At 34.8% G+C, this 19,932-nt stretch overlaps 3 protein-coding genes across 6 annotated transcripts; 2 read left to right on the forward strand and 1 right to left on the reverse strand.

Moving 5' to 3' along the window:
- The first annotated feature begins 1,220 nt into the window (after positions 1 to 1,220).
- LOC126616666 (uncharacterized) lies at positions 1,221 to 8,996 on the forward strand. Of its 4 annotated transcripts, none has more exons than XM_050284750.1 (10): positions 1,246 to 1,353; positions 1,472 to 1,532; positions 1,873 to 2,016; positions 2,639 to 2,727; positions 2,854 to 2,992; positions 3,714 to 3,788; positions 4,059 to 4,180; positions 4,262 to 4,337; positions 4,497 to 4,556; positions 4,659 to 5,177. In XM_050284750.1, exons 3-10 carry the CDS (start codon positions 1,903 to 1,905, stop codon positions 4,794 to 4,796), a joined length of 813 nt encoding a protein of 270 aa, XP_050140707.1. In that variant the 5' UTR covers positions 1,246 to 1,353; positions 1,472 to 1,532; positions 1,873 to 1,902; the 3' UTR covers positions 4,797 to 5,177. The 4 variants fall into 4 exon arrangements, 3 of the variants coding, with proteins under 3 accessions (XP_050140709.1, XP_050140707.1, XP_050140708.1); XM_050284751.1 differs by having other exon boundaries at positions 1,248 to 1,353; positions 1,469 to 1,532; XR_007621226.1 differs by lacking the exon at positions 1,246 to 1,353 and adding an exon at positions 8,853 to 8,996 and having other exon boundaries at positions 1,368 to 1,532; positions 4,659 to 4,847.
- On the forward strand, positions 6,070 to 9,571 carry LOC126616664 (calcium uniporter protein 6, mitochondrial-like). The gene is made up of 2 exons (XM_050284747.1): positions 6,070 to 7,902; positions 8,853 to 9,571. Exons 1-2 carry the CDS (start codon positions 7,423 to 7,425, stop codon positions 9,336 to 9,338), a joined length of 966 nt encoding a protein of 321 aa, XP_050140704.1. The 5' UTR covers positions 6,070 to 7,422; the 3' UTR covers positions 9,339 to 9,571.
- Positions 9,572 to 11,399: 1,828 nt separating this feature from the next.
- Positions 11,400 to 14,596, reverse strand: LOC126616663 (cytochrome P450 714C2-like). The gene is made up of 5 exons (XM_050284746.1): positions 14,311 to 14,596; positions 13,163 to 13,389; positions 12,747 to 12,994; positions 12,020 to 12,374; positions 11,400 to 11,825 (listed from the first exon to the last, which is right to left on the reverse strand). Exons 1-5 carry the CDS (start codon positions 14,594 to 14,596, stop codon positions 11,400 to 11,402), a joined length of 1,542 nt encoding a protein of 513 aa, XP_050140703.1.
- Positions 14,597 to 19,932: the final 5,336 nt, after the last annotated feature.

Raw genomic sequence — 19,932 nt, forward strand, 5'->3', positions numbered from 1 at the left:
AGTATGTGTTGGAGCAATCATCCTTATACATTCTTATTTCAAAATGAAAAACTTAATATATGTTTTTGAGTAACAATTTAATAATCATTTTTCACATGAAATATGGCATGGCGACGTGGGGCTCACTTTTCAAAAGAGTAACGCTAAAGAGATTAAATTTGTAGACTAAATTTTGTAAACTAAATGATATGGAAGTTGATGATTGGATTATTACTTCAACATTGATAAGCGTGCCCATTTTCGATTGGTGACACATTATTTAGTTTGCAAATTTAGTCTATAAATTTAGTCTCACTAGTATTACTCTTTCTAGAATAGCCCATGTGTTGTAATTTGAATGATTAGAGCATCTCCAAATGAGACATCAAATTCAAAACATTAAATTTCAATTTGATGGCTGACTTAGTAATTTGACATATTGTCAATATTTTTCTTTCACCCGATATGTCAAAATCTATTACTTCATTTATGTTTTTTTTAAAACAAAAATAATAAAAATTGGGTTGTTATTGTTTTAAAAATAATAAAATAATACATAAATATGTTAGCATTTAAGGCAAGACAAATGAAATGCCTTTAGAAATAGCAAAAATCAAATTAGTAGGTTTCAATGGTAGTTTTTTAACAGTTACGTCAACAGTTAATGGTTAACTGGACGATCAATCTAATAAAAGCCGTAAATTAGTCAAATGTCAAAAACACCAGAGTGTAATGTAAGACAAATTGATAACTTAGCGACGTGAGACTCACTTCCAAAATAGTCTCCTCGTGTTATATTTTGAATAGTTAGTTAATGTCTGTGGTGGTTTTCTGATAATTATGTCAACAAGTAATGGTTAACTAGACAATCAATCTAACAAAAGACATAAACTAATCGAACATCAAAATACCGACGTGTAAAACTAAAACTTCATTACTCATTTTGAAACTGATACAAACGTAAATATCGTGAAATAAGCTTTAGCCCTAAGAGTAACAAACAGGAAACAAAGACAAATACTTTTCTTGTGAGAAAGACAATAATGTCAATGAATGTGATAAACCCTGCATTACAAATTTCCAATCCATCAACGTCAAAAGACTCAAAACTCAAAACGTGTCATCTTGCTCGCCAACACACCTTTTTTTTTTTTATAATTTTTTTTTTATGCTTTCAAAATCAAACCCCACCACAGGTGACGAAACTAGACAAAACTAGTAGTTTTCCAAAAAAAAACTAGACAAAACTAGTAGCTTTCCAAAAAAAACTACACAAAATTAGAAAATATTGCGTAAAATTCCAAAATAAAATATCCATTTGCTCATCTCTTTGCTCTTCCCCGCCCGCGGTCAAGGCTCTTCAGCCAATCTCTGGTATCCTTTAATCCTTACTCAATTAATATTATATGGTTCTTTTGCATATATTTTTTGTTTTTGTGGTCCTTGTTTGACTGACTGGTCCTTCCTCTTGATTTTTATCTGGAAAAAGCAGAAGAAGGTTTCTCTGCTTCTGAGTTCTAAAAAGCGCTTATTAACTTGGAATTGGAGTTAATGTAAGTTGTTTTCAAAAGGGTTCTTCTCGTTTTGTTCAATCTTTTGAAACTTGGAATACGAGGCTGCTTGCATTTTTGTTGTTATTGGTCTTTGTTTGACTGGCTGGTCTTTCCTCTTGATTTCTATATGGAAAATCTGCTGCTTCTTTTGCTTCTGAGTTCAGAAGCGCTTATAAACTTGGAATTGGAGTTAATGAAAATTGCTTTCAAAAGGGTTCTTTTCTTTCTGTCCAATCTTTTGAGTCAAATTGGTTTCTTTGTTATCAAGAAAAAGGAGTCTGCTTGCATTTTTATTGTGTATGCGGAGCAGGGTTTGATCTGGAATATATTTTTTGAACAGTCTGAGCATTTAATCCAACAAGGAAGAAGTATGGTGGGATTTGCTTTTCCCTTTGGTTTAGTATCCATATCTGGCTATCTTGCCCCTGAGAAAGAATTTCACTTGCTGGCATCTGTCCTCTTTGGCATCTTTCTCTGCGATATTGTAAGTTCCAATCTCTAATTTAGTTGTTTATTGTGGGTCTGAAAGTTTTCTTTGAACCTCTTTGCTTGATAGTTGAGGGAGTTGCTGAACTATATTCTCCGTGGTCGAAAGTAAACTAATATTTGGGTTCAAATTTTCTATTATTGCCTTTCAACTCCATTTGCACTAGTAGTTTTCTGAACAAGTTCCTAAATTTGGCTTTTGATCGAATGATTCAACTAACTTTTCCCGAAGTTGATAGTGTCATTGTTTGGCTGCTAAATTAAACTTTGGTTGCATTTACTTAAGGATTATGTAAGAAATCAGGATTCATGAACATGCACCTTTGAATACATTTAAAGGGACACGAGTAGCCATTTGCGGTTTCAATATTTGGAATGGAGAATGAAAATAAAAACAAGTTTTGGATGAGTCTTTTATATAGGAAGTCTGAATCTGAGTGTTCGAATAATGGATAGATTAATACCGGTTGTTCTCTGTTGATGGCTCCAAATCTAGGTTCTTTTTGTTATGCTGTAGTTATTTTGGTCTATTCTGTGTTCTCAATGAATATTCTGAACTATGAAAAGTTACAATCTTTCTTTTTGGTAGTTTTGAATTTGATGAGAATTCAATCTTGAAGGTTTACAGATTAACGCGCCTTATTAGCCTTCTCACCGTTGAGGGATATGACAAACTCAGCAAAGCAGAAAAAGTTGAATGGAACAACCGGTGAATATCTTCTGCGAGTCACAGATTGAGTTTCTTGATTTTGATTTTTACTTTTTGGGATAAGAATTCTCTTGAATTTCGTCAAGAATACTAGTATTGATTCTTTTTTCCTCCTTTCCTGTACAGGGGGTTCTCAACTGTTCATGCTATTGCCGTAGCATTTGCATCATTTTACCTTGTAGTGTTGTCAGATACTTTTCATGAGGATCATCGTGATGAGCCAATCATTAGCAGAAGATCTACCTTTTCAAATACAACATTGGGGGTATGCAAATGCAGAAAGAAGCATTCATTCATGGCTTAATTTCTATCTACTCCCAGAAAATTTTATGTCTCTCCGCTTATGAATTTTGAATCAATTTGACTGTGCTGCAACATGTCAATTACTCTTCTGATACAGTTGGTTTTGTTGACTGTCAAACATGTTCTGTAGCACATCAAAACAAATGAGCTAAATTATCTCTTACGTTTTTCATCTGCGACTCTGTGTCTACCCGTACCATCCTCGTGTGAAGTTTTCTTCACATCCTCTTACAACCCGAATTGATTACTTTGAGCTAAATTAAACTGATAATAGAAAACCCAAAAACTTGTTCTTAATTGTTTTCACTAATGCAGAAATTTTTTACATTTTGCTCTGCATACGCATGTTTTTGCAAATGCGCAAGTGCACACCTACATGCACATGGGTTAGGCAACTGAACATTAACATCTTATGTCAATTACATCTGCCGGGTTGTTTGACCCAAGTAAAGCCTAAATGCAATCAAACTAACATGAACCTCTTAATGGAAGATTGGTTTGAGTGTAGTATTCGGTTCATATGAAAAATTGCAGCTCCTATTCTTCATGTTTCATGTTCAGTTCTATGCACAATGACAGTTTCTCAATCAATAAGCGACTTTCAAATGCCCCTACTGTAATTTACAATTTTCTGGGTGCAGACACTTATTATTGTAACTAATTTTATTGGGTACTTTTTGCAGATCTCCATCGGATATTTTCTGTCAGACTTGGGAATGATTTTGTGGTATTTTCCTGCTTTAGGTGGACTGGAGTATGTGAGTACATAGATGAAGGATATTGCCTGTTTGATAAACATAACAGTCTCTTCTAGGCTATTTTTATTAAAACCTTAAACCATATATTTTGGTTCTAAAATTAACTCGGTGAAGTTTGGTAAAAAAAAAAAAAGTTGCATTTTAACGCCTCAGTTGAATCACTATCGTGGTTTAATAATTTCGGGAGGTTATCTTACCATTCAAGTTTGAATGCAAGTCAAATTCTGTATTAACTGGTACGATGATGTTCATCTGTTTTATCTTGTTTAGGTTTTGCATCATGCACTATCTATGTACTCGATCTTTCTCTCCCTTTTAAGTGGAAAAGGCCACATTTACATACTAATGGTTCTGTTCTCTGAGAGCACGACTCCTTTCGTAAACATGAGATGGTGAGTGTAACATTTGGTAATCCCTTAAATCTCCTGTTCTTGGTTGTCGTTATTGGATGATTCATGCGATTGCATACTCAGGTACTTGGATGTTGCTGGTAAGAAGAACTCTAACCTGTACGTCGTCAATGGCGCAGCATTGTTCCTGGGGTGGCTGGTAATGTCTAACTAACTCAATACGTTTGTTTCCTTTTAATCTTCGTGCGTTGTTATATGAGTTAACATCTTCGTGCATTGTTTAACTTAATTTACTTCATTTCCATCAAGTAACGTAATTTGTAACGTCTTAACGGTTGATTTCCACCAATTCATTCAGGTGGCAAGGATTCTTTTGTTCATTTACTTTTTCGTCCACTTGTTTATCCATTTCAATCAAGTGAGTTCGTTCTGCATACCCTTTCATCTTCCTTGTTAACAGAACAACTTAAGATTCCAACCTATGAAAAATTCGGTACTTATTATCTTGGCATTCGTTCAGGTCAAGACAATTTTCCCTCTGGGATTTTACAGCTTGTTCCTGGTGGCTCCAATGCTGGCTACAATGAATCTCATTTGGTTTTGGAAGATCACCAAAGGTTTGATCAAAACTGTTTCCAAGGCCAAACACAGTCAGTGATCCTTCTATCTCGAGAGTCGGGAATTCGACGTACCCCGATGTCCATTAGTCGTACGTCTTCTTCCCTTGTTTCTTTGATTGAATGTGAAAGATGAATAGAACAATCACTAGATGTGGATAATTTGATGGTACATAAATATCTGCCTCAAAGTTTTGGTTCTCAAATCAACGTTTATGTCATTTTTTGGTTACTATTGGAGATTAAACTCGAAAACTAGACCCGACGAAATCATATAGTGCACCATTTTTCACGAAGAGTTCGGCACCTTCGGGTCAAATATCGAGTGATTTTCAGACACCAATTTTCTCTCAATGTACAACTTGTTTACTTTTAGCATTTGAATTGAATAAAACTAAGAAAACTCAATTGATAGATATAAATAGACGTGTGCAGAAATTATTTTTCGTTCGTTTTCCTGGTCAAATGTTAGTTTAATTTAGGACTAGCAGAGAGCACACACTTTGTGTGCGTGTGAACAATTTTTCTTAAAGTGCATATTTTTTTTCTATACTATTATTAAGTGAAGCCTCATTGTCAACTTTTTCCCCCTTTTTTTTTCTTCCTATTTAGTCCTCCTTATGTAAATATTGTTTATCAAAAGTGTTATTATGGGAAGCCTCCTTGTCAACTTCTTTCCCCTTTTTTCCTATTTTGTGCTTCTTATGTAAATATTGTGTATCAAAAGTGTTATTAAGAGAAGCCTCCTTGTCAACTTTTTCTCCCTTTTTTTTCCCTATTTTGTCTTCATGTAAATAGTGTATTAAAAGTGAGGGTAAAATTGGAAAAATAAATATATGATTGTCATTTTCTCAAAAGAAAAAAGAGAGTAAAATAAGAAAAATAAGGATATGATTGTCATTTTGTCAAAAGGTACAAAATTACTATTTTGCCCTCCTTTTTGTCAATAGTGTATCAGAAGTGAGGGCAAAATAAGAAAAAAAAGGGAAAACAAAGTTGACAAGAGGGTTCTCTTAATAATATAGATAGATATAGATATAGATAGATTACGCATGCTTTTTTATAGAACTACCCTCTTACTCATCCATAAAGCAAAAGTCCACTGGGTTGAAATACTATTCGGATTCCCTTTCCCCAATATATATATCTCTACTAATTAATAAAACATTTATTGTCAACCAAAATCTTATGAAATTACTAGTTTAACCCTCTAAGTAAAATAGAACATGAATAAGAAATATGAGGCATAAATGTAATTTCACACAATCAAAATTTGTTTTTTTTTTTAAAAGCCTCACCTATGTGTAATCCTAACATATCTCTAATTAAAAAAAAAAAAAATTTCCCACTCCCACATACTCTCTTCCTCTCTCATTCTATTTGAAAAACAAAAATAAAAAATTTTCTCACACACTTTATGTGTGCTCATATGTTAGTATGTATAGAAAGAACCTCCAAAAGTAACAAACTCTTACCTTAATAAACAATGTGATTCGAATAATACACCTCCAGTATATATGCCGCCCCATCTGTTCTTTTGGTTAGAAAGAGAATATTAGGAATAAAAAAGTTAGCAATAAACTACCGAAAACGAAAAGAGTAAGTCATTGCCCGAAAGAGAGAGTCGGTTCTTTGCACACACTACAGTGGCATCATGCGCTAATGAAATAAAAAATTACGTAAGTTTTTTTGTTCACGTATCTTTGTTTTATTTGCACAACTTAACTAAAATAGCATACTCAAATTTTATTCCGGTAATGACGAAACTTATGGGCAATTAAGTGAGAGAGAAAGGCTAAAAGCTCCCAACTTTCCACCTAGACCCACTTTTTGCTAACTCCCAAATTCCCAATTCAAATCGGGTCATTCAAAAGTCAAACTCTTTCAGTGTGCCATGTGTGTGTGAGGAGAGAATGGTGGCCGAGGAGACTATTAGTTGGAATAGGAACGTTGAACCTTAGAGAGAGAGAGTTGTAGAGAGAGGGATTCGGATTCTTTCTCCTTCTATTTTTCGTTCGTCTAGCCTTTTTTTATTTAAAAATTTGTCATTAAGTCATGTCAGTTGATTCTTTTATAGTCTCTTATTCAAATGTTCGTGCCGACGTCTGTTGATTTTCTTCTTTTATAAAAAGGGAAAGACAAAATAAAAAACTAAAAACAGTAAATGAGAAGAGATTTGAAGAGGAAAAAATAGGACTCGAGAAACTGAGAGAGAGAGAGAGAGCCCCATTGGCTAGTGCTATATTTATCCACCACAACGACTAAGGACAGAGAAAATGAAGAGGAAACCAAGTTTTTAAGTAATTTTCTTTTCTCGTGCTTTTTTGTATTGGGAGAGACATATGAACCAACGGAGTTGGCGGTCCGTTTTTGCTTCTTTGCCCTGTAAACTGCAGCGTTTCTGCCTCCTGTCCTCCTATTATTTATTCAAGTTTCCCTCTTTTTCTTCTGATATCCTTCCATGGCTTAAAGATTGCTCCTTTCTTTCCCTTTTCGATTCCAAATCGCTCGTTTCCCAAAACCCATTTCTTCAGTTCCCTAAAGGATTCATGGGTAGCGTAGGTTTGCATGTTTTGAATAGGAAATAGGATTATAGAGAGAGATAGAGGGGGAGCTGTGACTCACAGACAGGTGAGGTGAGTGGGAAGTTTTGAAGGTTTGGGCAGAATGTGGAGGTGGTGCAGTGTTGTGTTGGTGAGGCATTTGGGGGTGGGGAAGCCCAACGGCGCCAACCCATGTTTTGGATTCAAGGGTTTTGCTAACCGGGAATGTGGGTTGTTGAATATTCCTGCAACTTCGTCTCTGGCTCTGATTCCGAGGAGAAGAATGTCGTCTTCTAATGATTTCAGCGGCGGTGGGGGTGGCGGAGTAGGAGGAGGAGGAGGAGCAGATCTGGGCAGAGGAGTAGGAGAGACGATATCGTCTTCGGAGGCCAAGAGGATGATGAGGCTGGTGAATGTGGAGGCTTTGAAGGCAAAGCTTGGGACAGAAGGGAAAGAGGCAATACCGTATTCTGATCTTCTGGAGGCGTGCCAGAGCATTGGGGTTGCCAGATCTCCGGAGGAGGCGGCGGCTTTTGCTCGGGTTCTCGACGAGGCCGGCGTCATCATCCTCTTCCGGGACAAGGTTCTCCTCCATCCTAATAGGGTATGAAACCTCATCCCCTCAACTTCTTAATGTTCTTCTAGCTTGTTCAGAATGAAATTTTGCCTTCCTGTTTTGACGATATTCTAAACTACTCTAATTTACGCGGAGGAGGGAGGTTTGAACTCGGGTGCAAAAGGGTTTGTTTTTGGGACATGTTTATCTCCAATTGTTATTCTAATTCCCTTAACTTTTTCTGCTGTTTGTTTTTCACTGCCTGCTTTAAATACTAATTCTAATCACGGGATTAATAAGTAGTGTGGATCGCATGTTTTCTCGGCTTCCAAATTGATGGGAGAGGAAATTAAGTTTAGATTATCTTCCGACATGGAAACTTTAGTAAGTTTCAAGTAATTATGTATCATCTGTAGGAGGAGATACACGGGGTTTCGTGTTATTTAATTCCCTGTTAGGTCTTCATTACGCCATCAAACAGCTCAAATAAGTTAGCTACTACATGGAACCGAGCACAATGGCGTTCTAGGTTTCATACAGCCAACCCCACTTAGTGGGAAAAGGCTTTGTTGTTGTTGTTTGTGCTTCAGAATTTGGTTATATCCCATAAACCTGCCTTTTTTGACTTTTTGCTGCGTTTTACATGGCGGTGAAGGTTTCTAGTTCTTCCAAAATTACCTATCCAAACACAGCATAGGATTTCGATATTCTGTTGGGGTTGAATCTAGTTGCTTTTAGCTTCTGTTTTTCGTTTGTGATTGCAAATGTGATTGTTTGAGTTTTTATGTTAATACTTGGCAGTTGTGTGGACATCTCATCTTTCAAGTCTAATGCAGAGATTTGGAATTGATCAAATATAGGATCTGATATGTGATTCTTGCATTGTATATGAATTAAGAATCTGAGCTGGTTATGAGAGATTTCTCGAACCCAATATATCTGTTTAGAAGCCTTACATTACATTGACTCGTACGCTGCATTTCATTCTTAACTTCCAGGTTGTGGAGCTAGTTCGAAAAGCAGTACCCCTTTCTTTGACTCCAGAAGATGACCCCTTGTGGGAGGAGTTAAAACAGCTGCAGAAGAAGAAGGAAGAACTTGATGTACTGGCACATAAGCATGTCCGGCGCGTTCTCTGGTTTGGCCTGGGGGTTGTCCTGGCACAGCTCGGGCTCTTTTTCAGGCTAACATATTGGGACTTCTCATGGGACGTAGTGGAACCACTCGCGTACTTCACAACGACTTCTTACATTGGCATAGGCTATGCCTACTTCTTGATCACATCAAGGGATCCGACTTACCAAGATCTGATGAAGAGGCTCTTTATCAGGAGGCAGAGGAAACTGATCAAGCGTCATAATTTTGATGTCGAAAAGTTCAAGGAGATCCAGAGAAAATGCGGCATACCTCTACACGCCAGTGCCTCGCTTAAGAATCGGGTAGGCCTGGAAATAGAGCTCGACGACTCTTTACATAGAGATTAACACTTCCAATTTTGTACTTTTGGCCGGGGTAGGGAAAAGGCCGGAGGTTAACTCAGACTCTTCTGTTTTGTTACAATCTGGCCCCTCCTGGTTTTATGTAGGTAGGGCCCAGAAATATTGATTTTAACATGTTGCTTCTTACCTACCTTCCAATTTTTTTGGCACAAATACTTGATTTCATGCAGAGCTGCTTTTAACTGAAGCAAATTGCAATGGATACTGCTTTTGGCTCATCGCTTTCTAATTCACATCTTTTCGGAGAGTAATAGAGGGATCGCATTATGTCACTGCTTTTGTCATTTGTTATTTTACTGTTTGGCCTATGTGCTTATAAATTTGGGATTGATTAGATTGTATTTTCTCTCTCTGGGTTCTTAATAGCTTTTTGCTTCTGAAGAAACCTAATTGCATGTTCCTTTTCCATTTCCAAGCTTCTGTTATACTTTATGCTGCTGTATTTTTCTGTTTTCAATGAGGGTCGATTGAAATATGCATCAACTTGATTGATTATGCTACTGTATTCTATCTCTTTGTATTTTCTCTTTTTCTCTTTTTAATGAGGTTTTATGCTGCTATACCAAAATGATGAAATATTCATTTTTAATATAGTTTTATAATTAGGTGCGTTTTAATTCGGGGTTTTAATTCGATTAGTGTGATTTTTTGTGATTAGGAATTTAGGACTTTGGTAACTTGATTGATTAGGAATTTTTTGATTAGAAATTTGTGGGTTTACCTCCTAATTAGTATTCAAATTTAGTGCATATAAGTCCATTTCTTAAGAGGGATCTATTTTGATAAGAAACAAACTGTTGCATTCTTTGTTTTCTTGAATTTCTTTTGTTTTTGATGGGTGATTGAGTGGTGTTTGATTGAGAAATTTGGGGATTAGGGTTGGGTTGGGGTCTGTTTGGTCACCTGGAAAATTTGGGAAGGAAAATGGGATCATGGGGTTTTGTTGATTTGTTGTTGGATTCGTGGGAATTGTAATTTCTGGTTGGAATTTTGTGTGTATTTTCTAAGGGACAAAAACTTCTTCACTTTTTTTTGGGTTTTCTTAGCCACCAAATGGGGAATATTTCATTTTCTTTTGTTTGTGTTTGTAGTGATGTAATTTAGGTTATGTTTATTGTGATTTTAAATCAAATGCCTTGCTTCGTCTAAATTTTTCATGTTTTGATTTCTTTGCCAATTTTTAAGACAAGTTTGCAGACTCTGCACACTGTGTTGTTTTTTACGCACTATTGGCTGTGTCGTTAGGTTGTAGACAGAATAATTTGCCGTCCAAGCTGTTATATGCTCGTGCCTTTCGCATGCAGCCACCCAACTGTCTCAGTAGTCTATTAGGGAACCTAGCACTCTTGTTCATACTTTCTGGCCTCATATTCAAATTGATTCTCTGGGAGCACTCAGTCCTATGTCTTTTTGTTGTTTTCCATTTCGGTTCGTATCGATACTTCCACAGATTCAAATAACTTAACTACCCTCCTCAATTACCAGGAAAAACAATGAAAATTCAGAAATTGAATTAAAATTCTCACATAATCACACACAAAACACAATCTTTACTCCATTGCTAATGGTTGCACCACTTCTTTACTCCATATATATGTAAATCATTATATCTTTCGATCTTTAGACTAAATAAAACAAAGAAACATCAACAAATTGCTAATGGATTTACTATGTTTGGGAATTTCGGGAATTTGGATCAGTGGAGGGAGAAAGTTGGCTCCTTTATGTCAAAATGATTCATGTATGTCCTATATTGCAGTTTCAAAACCTACAGCAGCGCGGGGGAAGTTTTTCTAGTTGGATCTAGAGTTTAGAGTTGAATTAATGGAATTGGCGACCAATATAGCTATTTTAAATTGACGGGGGATGGAAGAAAAACGAACATGTTCTTATGAAATTTCAGTACATAGTTACAAGCAGTGCAAATAAACAAGCCCAATTGGAACCAGCGATATAAAAAGCTTACAAGTGAACAAACTAAACTCTAGAGAGGAGGGAACCCAACCAACCTCTCTTATTCTTCAGCACGATTTTAGCTTCTCCTTGTCATAACTTCTTCACCAAGAGATCAACACCATGTTCCGGCTCTACGACCAATCTAAGAGTAGGCACATGGCGGTACTTGGGAGAAAGTGAGAAGGAGAAGTTGGATACTATGAGAGCTATCAGAACCTTGAGTTCAACCATGGCAAAGTACTGTCCAAGACACACTCGAGGACCAACTCCGAATGGCATGTACAACTGTGGAAGCTTGCAAGCACCTGTGATTCCATTTGCAAACCTATTGGGGTTGAACGCATACGAATCTGGTCCCCATAGTTTCGGATCAGTGTGCAATGTTATCACCATTGTCCAAACATTGATACCCTTGGGAACATGAATGTCCCCGAACTTCATGTCCTTGAAAGCCTCCCTTGACACCACACTAACCGGGGGATATAGGCGCAATGATTCATGAATCACCATTGTTAGCTGCACAACACACATCGATCATTCAAACAGTCAAGTTTATGTTCCCAACTTGAGATTATCTCAAAACAATGTAGTTTTCGAACATGAAAAATTCTAGAGGTTGATCATGTAAAACATATATCTTAATGAGGGAGTTATATACTACTATGTCTTAATAAGAAAACATATGCAGTAATCATGTAAAGATCATATACCTGTTTCATGTTGCGAACCATATCAGCATCTGGAATGTGGCCCTGGCAAACTTGAAGGGCCTCCGCTCTCACACGTTCTTGCCATTCTTGGTTCGAAGCCAACAGCATGAGGCACCATGTGGCTGCAACTGCTGTGGTTTCATACCCGGCCAAGTATATGTTCTTGCAGTTATCAACGATGAAGCGGTCTGTTGCCTCTTGGCTAAGGTTACTGTTTTTAGCACTCTCAAGAATAATTTGCAATAAGTCTTTCTCATTTTCTGCTGCTCGCCTTTCCTTCACTACCTGCAGTATCAAAGCGCTAGCCTCCTTTTCTAAGGCCCAAACTTCCCTATTGCTCTTCGTGGGAAGGTGCCTGCAACAAGATTGCAATTAATTAAGATTACGGGTAAACAAGTATTGAGTTATAGAATAATTTTATATGTAAAACATTTGCAGACCATGTGCTTACATATGTAAGATTACCTGTATACCTACCAAAGATGTTACCGCAAATGTACATAAATAGGATAAACATAGATTTGTCCAGATTTTTATAGTTGGTTATGGATTTATATAAGGAAGACCATGTGGCATAGGAGAACTTCTCCGCAACAGGGATGCCATGACAGTAAAGCCAATCAACTATTGTTATGTGGGAATGTTAAACGTATGGAAGCACATGATTGGCTTGGGATACCACGACAATGGATCCCAGTTGTAGGTACGTTTTCCCAATGGTGAGTACCTCATTCCAGGAATTCCGGCCAGAAAAGCTTTCCTCCCCATTGCCCCCTGGATTTGCTTTAGTTTCTGAAATATCTCCTCCCCTTTGGAATAGTTGCTTCCAAAACAAGCTCTTGAGATAGCATCGCCAGAGAAGCTTCCAATGTAGCTGTCTATTTTCATGTCAGAAATTCCTCCCTCTGCCTCGATTCTACTGTTCCACGAATTTATCAGAGTAATTGTAGACTCCGTGATTAAATTAACCATTCCCTGCAGGGTGACCATATATATATAACTACAATCAAAACAAATAATGTGGCCTAGAGATTTTTTTTTTCCTACCTACTTTTTATTTCTAATATGATACTAAAGGACCATCACTACAAATATTACTACAGCCTTGATCGTTAAATAACAACTGCTTAAGAGCATATATACCTTAACTTTCTCCATGTATAGTTCAGGAGCAATGATTTTGCGCTGATGCACCCACGAGGTGCCATTTGAGGTTAAAATACCTTGACCAAGCAAAGGACCGCGCTCTTTAAATTGATACGTTGGTTTCCCCAAGTCCAAGGATGTGCATGTTGTAATGTCCCTCACTGCGTCAGGCTGGTTCACATATAATATTTGTGTATTTCCAAGTGCAAACACAAATACTTCACCTGTAGAATATTTTCCACTATCCTTTAGCAGACATAAACGTCATTATTCAGAAGAAAGAAACTTAATTAATTTTGCATCATAGATAATGTCCATAAATATATATATATATATATATATATGGTGAAGTGTCGATTTAGTCCCTAAACTATCATCTTAGTGAAAATGAGATATCTAAATTATTTTTTCCGTAAAATAAGTTCATTAAAAATTACTAATTTCATCCTACTATTATATTTAAAATTATTTTATCCAATTTTTCATCAACTTAAGTCACTTGACACACTTTAGAGTGTAATACCGTCTTTTTCTTGCCTATAAGTCCTTAACATTATATAGGTTGCGAATCAAACGTCTAATTTACCCTCCAAAGTTAACTCCATACACTATTTCTTTATGAAAAATTACCAATCTACCTTCTAATGTGTATCACATGCAAGTAACGTGACTTAAATTGACAGAAAATTGAATATAGTAGCTTCGAATCTTATATTACGGATGTAATTGGTAGATTTTTATAATTCAATGACTAATTTTTCTGAAAAAAAATAATTTAGAGACCTAATTTTCACTTATGTGATAATTCAGGGACTAAATTGGCAATTCACGCTATATTATACATGCATATACCACATATAGCTTCCTCAAGTACTTCTTAGAAAACTTTTGTAGTGTATACGGGGATATGACATAGAAATATATGTCTGCCCCATTACATGTGCGAGGATGTGGAGTAGAAGTCTCACATCAGATAAAGGAAAAACCTTGCAAGAGTTTATAAAGTTATAAGGGGTTAGGCTACGCCTAATATTGCTTATAATTGAACCTCAACTTCCCTCAACATGGAAGTTGTCCTCATATGTGATGAGGAGGATCATGACACAAACATAATACTAAATGTATAATTATATGCAAATAGATACCATATAGCTTCCTCCACTTCTCTAAAAATGGAAAGAGAAGAGCAGCACAGTTGTGAGAGGTCGGGGGTTCACTTGTAGGATTCCCGGAGCCTCGTGCCTTCTTTATTTCCAAAATATTTCCCAGGAGAATAGTAGGTGGAGGTCCATTAATTCCTTGCTTGGTTAGCAAGGATCGAAGCCTCTTTGGCTTCGCAACAAGCCCGTTGTAGAGACGTGCCACCAATCCTATAAACCCTAGGAACACAAGGGACAGTAACACTTTTGCATCAAATTGGAGGAGCTGCATTGATGCAATTAGATTAGTTCATGCAGGTGGGAAACCCTAGCAGACTGCCTTACATATAATATATAGTAGTCAAGAAGGGCTAATTCATTTTAAGGTTGTCAAGTCACGGTTCTGTCCATCTCCAATTTGCATCTTGAAGATGCTCTTATATATTTCGGGTTGCGGAAGATTACATTGGCCGGCGCTTGTATAATTTTTTGAGGAGCTGTTGACAAAGAAAATATAAAATAAAAACTAGTCTAGTTCAGCTGGACGGCATTGATGCTATTGAAGTCTTTTGGCGACCGAGTCTTTGCTTTTATATTTTAATTTGTGTGTGTAGTGTGTGTGTGCCAAGTTTCCAACTGGGATTGGTATTTATCAAAGTTTGTAATTTGTCCTTACAAATATTTGCATTTTATATTTGTATGATGGGCAAAATATATAGATATTTCTAAGAACCAAGAACAAAAACTGGTTTTCTGGAAGTATAGTGTTGTACTTATTCAGTAAATAGATCAACTAAGAACACCTCTAATGGAATGCAAGATGCCTGGGAATGATTATTTTACACTATTAGTTGGCGGAAAACTTTCTAACGAAGAGTGTAAAATATCCATCTTGGCCAAGAAATGTAATCAAAACCTAATTTACCTCTTTTTCCTTATAATAGAACTCTCATTTATATTTTCTTGAAAATATAAAAATAGAATTTACATCTCAAATTTGCATATTTCAATTGAAAATTCTCTTATGTATGGTTGTGTAAAAATCCATTTTTTGGCACTTGTAAATTTTTTTAGGAGTTGTCAAAAATAAATTTAACATTAAAATATAAAATAGAAACTAGTTTAGTTTAGTTGGCCGGCATTTTAGTCAAAGTCTTTTGTTGGTATTTTCGTCCTATTGATTTTCAGTCAATATCTTTTGTATTCGTCGATTGTTGTTTGTTCAAGAATCAGTCCATTTCCTTGGTATTTTCGTCCTATTGTTTTTTTCAGTCAATATCTTTTGTATTCGTCGATTGTTGTTTGTATTTGTTGATAGTATGATTTACAGGAAATTGTATCAATGATTCTTCAACTTTAACTTAATTAGAGTAATGATTTTTCAACTAAAAATTTATGACCATTGGTCCTTTAACACATCAAAACGCATATCTATGATCATTTTCGTCAACTCCGTTAGAACTTCTATCAAAATGAGTCACGTGCCACTCATATAAAGCTGAATCAAGAAGCAAATATAGAAAACCAAATAACAAAAATTGTGTAGCAATGGTCCCTGAATTTTAACTCAATTGGAGAAATAGTTCATCGACTTTAACCCAATTGGAGCAATAATCCTTCAATTTAAACCCAATTTTAGAAATGATCCTTCTAACATGACTCACTTTGATCGAATTCTAACAGAGTTGATGAAAATGATTATAGTTGCACGTTTTAATGAGTTAAGAGGCCAATGTTTATAGATTTTTAGTTGATGAACCATTAATCCAATTAGGTTAAAGTTGAGGTACCATTGTTACAATTTTCTTTATAATTTGATATATTAATATCGTTTGTATTAAAAAATAATTATAATTTATTCTATTTGTATTTAAAGTTCAAATTAACCTCAAAACGAGATCAACCTATTTGGACACAAGCATCTGGAACACAACCGTATTCGGTGTTGCTATTTCACTAAAAATATTATGATATTTATTTATTTATTTATTTATTAACGTACTCTAGAAGTAAACAATATCACGATGTGTTTCTGGTATCAATAATTTTAGGGGAGTCTTAATGAAAATGGTTTCTCCAACCTTTGAGTAACTAAAAACCATCTAATAATTTTATTTAATAAGAATGACAAACTTTAATGAAAAAGACTTAAACTTAAAAAAAAAGGACAAAAGTTTAATATAATAATTAAAAAAACAAAAAATTGACACCTGGTACTCTCACAAAAACTAAAAAGACTTAAACTGAACATTGTATTTCTAAAACTAAATACGGGTACTCTTACTATTTATTAAACTGAACATTGTATTATTACTATTTCTTAAACTTAGCACTAACTATTTCTTAAACCGAATAGTTACTATTTCTTAAAACTCCATTAAAAAAAAAAAAAAAGAGAGAGAGACAAAGTACTGCGGTGTTTTATATGTTTTAAAAAGCTTCAGGTGCAAAATAACGGTTCTTCTTGGATCTAATTTTACAATAATTTTTCTGACTCTTTTATGTATTTTTGGTCTGTTCGAAACCCTTTTATTAGTTACGTATTTAGCTGTTAGTGATTGTTCCGTTGAAGCCATTGTCTGTTTAGTTTCTCAATAGAGTGATCAAATTGGTAGAGCCCAATTAGCTTTTCAGTTAATACTTTTGAAAATTAATGAATCAATAAAGTTACATTTTCTCATTAACCAAACATGGAGAACAAGAAAATTGCTTTTATTCATTTGAGCTTTAGACTCTAAGATTATCTCCGACTCTTAAGTTAAAACTTACAAATTTTAACTCATAAAATTTAGGTTTTAACCTAGAAACAATTTTTCTGTTACAATCCTTATGGGTTAAATTTTTAGCCCAAGATGATCAAATAATGAATTTAAGATAATTTTTTCTTAAAGTAACTAAAAAAAATTATGTAGACTATTATAATTTAATTTTATGAACATTTTAAAATAAAAATATTTAGACTCTTGTTAAAAAAAATATTTAGACTCTGATAAATATTGAAAAATTGCTAAACTGACACCATGAAACTCATGGAAGACTATGAAAGAATATGAAACACATAAAATATTTTTTTTAAAATAATTTTAGTCATTGAATTTAATTTGGACCGTTAGATTTTTTTTTTACCATTGAATTTGACCATATTGGGTCTTAGTCATTGAATTCAATAAATTCATAAATATAAAACTAAAAAATATACTTATATGATGGGTCAGCTACTAAACCAAAGGGAAATTTGGCCTAAATTTGTCTCAAAAATAAGTTTTTAGTTAAAACTCATATTTGGCCCAAAGGTTGAAGCAAGTTAGGATAGATTTAAAACTTAAAATTTGAATTTTACTCTAAAGATTGGAATAGGTCTAAGAAAAAAACCGGGAAGGACAAAATGCAGGAGAGCCAATGTTAACAAAACGGCAGAGAGGGTGTCGTGCAGAACGGTGATGAACCGGACAATTAAATTTGGTCCATTGCTCCTTTTGTCAGCAAAAATAAGAAAAGTCTTCGAAACCTTCGTTCTTCAGCCAAACGAACCAAGAGAGACTGCAGCACGCAAAAGTAGAAGAAAATTCAAAAGCTTATTCCTTTCAAATGACAAATTTGTCAGCAAAAACATGTAAAGTCTTCAAAACCTTCCGTCTTTATCGATCCAAACCATGAAAGTTGAAGAATATTCAAAAGCTTAGGCCATCTCCAACCGAAGGGTCCAGAGGGCCAGAGGGCCAGAGGGCCGAAAATAGCCCTAAAACCGTCTCCAACCGAAGGCTAGGCCAGAGGGCTAGGAAATCTGGGAGGGCCCCACGGGATCGGAGAGGGCTGGAGGGTTGGCTGCTTTCGGCCAGCCAGCCAGCCCCGGGCTGGCTAATTTTTTTTTTAATGTTTCTCATTTCTGTCGGTTATAACCGACAGAAATAACAATTTGAATTTAAACTTCCAACGGCTAGCGCCACTAGCCGTTGTAAACCTTTTTTTTTTTTTATGAATTTAAACCTTTTTTTTTTCTTTTTTTTTCTATAACTTCCTATAACTTCTATTTTACAAAATTTGTTTCAATTTTTTTAATTCTATTTTTTTCCTATAACTTATATTTTACAAAATTTGGTTCATATTTTTTTCATATAACTTCTATTTTACAAAATTTGTTTCATATTTTTTTTTAAATTCCATTTTTTTCCTATAACTTCTATTTCACAAAATTTGTTTCATATTTTTTTTAAATTCTATTTTTTTCCTATAACTTCCTAAGCCATTATACAACATTAAATTAAATTAAGTAACATGAAACAACATTAAACAATATGAAACAACATTAAATAACATTAACCAACATAAAAATTATACAACACTAACCAACATGATTTTTAAATAAAATTAAGTTGTAGTTTTTAAATAATAAATTATGTTTGGCCCTATGGCCCTTTGGCCCTCGGTTGGAGACGGTTTTTTGTGACAGGGCTAAAACGAGCCCTCTGGCCCTCTGGCCTTCGGTTGGAGACGGAGGCAAATATGGCCATGTACTGTTCATTAAAATATTAATATCTTGGAGAATCTTGGAGGGCCAGAGGGCTAAAACGAGCCCTCTGGCCAGCCATCGGTTGGAGATGGTCTTATTCTCTTCAAATGACGTATATTAAACTCAAAGAAAATTGTAGCAATTGTTTCACAATTTTAATTCAATTGGAATAATGATTTCTTAACTAAAACTTCATGATTATTGGTCCTTTAATTCATCAAAACGTGCATATATGGTCCTTTAACTTTTCATTGACTTCGTCAGAGTTTTATTAAAATGAGTTTAGAAGGATTATTACTATAATTGGGTTAAAATTAAAGGACCATTGCTTTAATTGAGTTAAAGTTGATGAATCATTTTTCTAGATAAGTTAAAGTTGACGGATCATTACTATAATTTTTCTCATTTGAATTTTTCATATTTTCCCATCGATTCAACCTTATATGCAAGGCACGTGACTCATTTTGACGGAAATTCAAACAGAGTTTAAAAAAAAATATCATAACTACACGTTTTGAAAAGTTAAGGAACCAATATATAGTCATGAATTTTTAATTAAATGATCATTACTTTAATTAAGTTAAAGTTAAAGTACTATACTATTTCCACAATTTCCTCTTAAACTCATGATTGTGATATTTTTTTCGTCAGCAAAAATAATGAAAAGTCTTCAAAGCATTATTTCTTCATCCAAACCCCAAGAGAAGCTGTAGACCGCAAAAGTTGAAGAAAATTCAAAAGCTTATTCATTTCAAATGACATCAAAACACAGCACCCCACTCTATCCAAACTCATTCTTCTGAAAGTAGATGACTTTTGGTTAAGATTTAATTTGAATACTTTTTTATTAGTTTTTCTTAATTTTAAGTATGTCATTGACCAAAAAAGAAAAAAAGTATGTCAAAAAAAAGGGAGTGTGATACTAATATATTAAATTCATATAAGAATCACACTCCTACCGTGAGTCGAAAAAGTTGTGTGTGATACTAATATATTAAACTCATGAGTGTGATACTTGTAAACTTTTTTTTTTTTAATTATGACTCTCATAGTTATTGAACTCACACTACTGTAGTAATATTTTTACAAGTATCAAACTCAGACTGACTTATTTCTAT

The sequence above is a fragment of the Malus sylvestris genome, chromosome 3 (genome assembly GCF_916048215.2).
Source record: "Malus sylvestris chromosome 3, drMalSylv7.2, whole genome shotgun sequence".
Classification (NCBI taxonomy): Eukaryota; Viridiplantae; Streptophyta; class Magnoliopsida; order Rosales; family Rosaceae; genus Malus; species Malus sylvestris.

What these genes read in the sequence shown, in the direction of transcription:
- LOC126616666 (XM_050284752.1), top strand. Translation starts at nt 1,903, where the DNA reads ATGGTGGGATTTGCTTTTCCCTTTGGTTTAGTATCCATATCTGGCTAT. An exon ending in CTTTAGGTGGACTGGAGTAT is followed by an intron (nt 3,789 to 4,058) that starts GTGAGTACATAG and finishes TATCTTGTTTAG; the next exon opens with GTTTTGCATCATGCACTATC. An exon ending in TGTTTATCCATTTCAATCAA is followed by an intron (nt 4,557 to 4,658) that starts GTGAGTTCGTTC and finishes GCATTCGTTCAG; the next exon opens with GTCAAGACAATTTTCCCTCT.
- LOC126616664 (XM_050284747.1), top strand. Translation starts at nt 7,423, where the DNA reads ATGTGGAGGTGGTGCAGTGTTGTGTTGGTGAGGCATTTGGGGGTGGGG. An exon ending in TTCTCCTCCATCCTAATAGG is followed by an intron (nt 7,903 to 8,852) that starts GTATGAAACCTC and finishes CTTAACTTCCAG; the next exon opens with GTTGTGGAGCTAGTTCGAAA.
- LOC126616663 (XM_050284746.1), bottom strand. Translation starts at nt 14,596, where the DNA reads ATGCAGCTCCTCCAATTTGATGCAAAAGTGTTACTGTCCCTTGTGTTC. An exon ending in TATACATGGAGAAAGTTAAG is followed by an intron (nt 12,995 to 13,162) that starts GTATATATGCTC and finishes GTCACCCTGCAG; the next exon opens with GGAATGGTTAATTTAATCAC. An exon ending in GCCGGAATTCCTGGAATGAG is followed by an intron (nt 12,375 to 12,746) that starts GTACTCACCATT and finishes ATCTTGTTGCAG; the next exon opens with GCACCTTCCCACGAAGAGCA.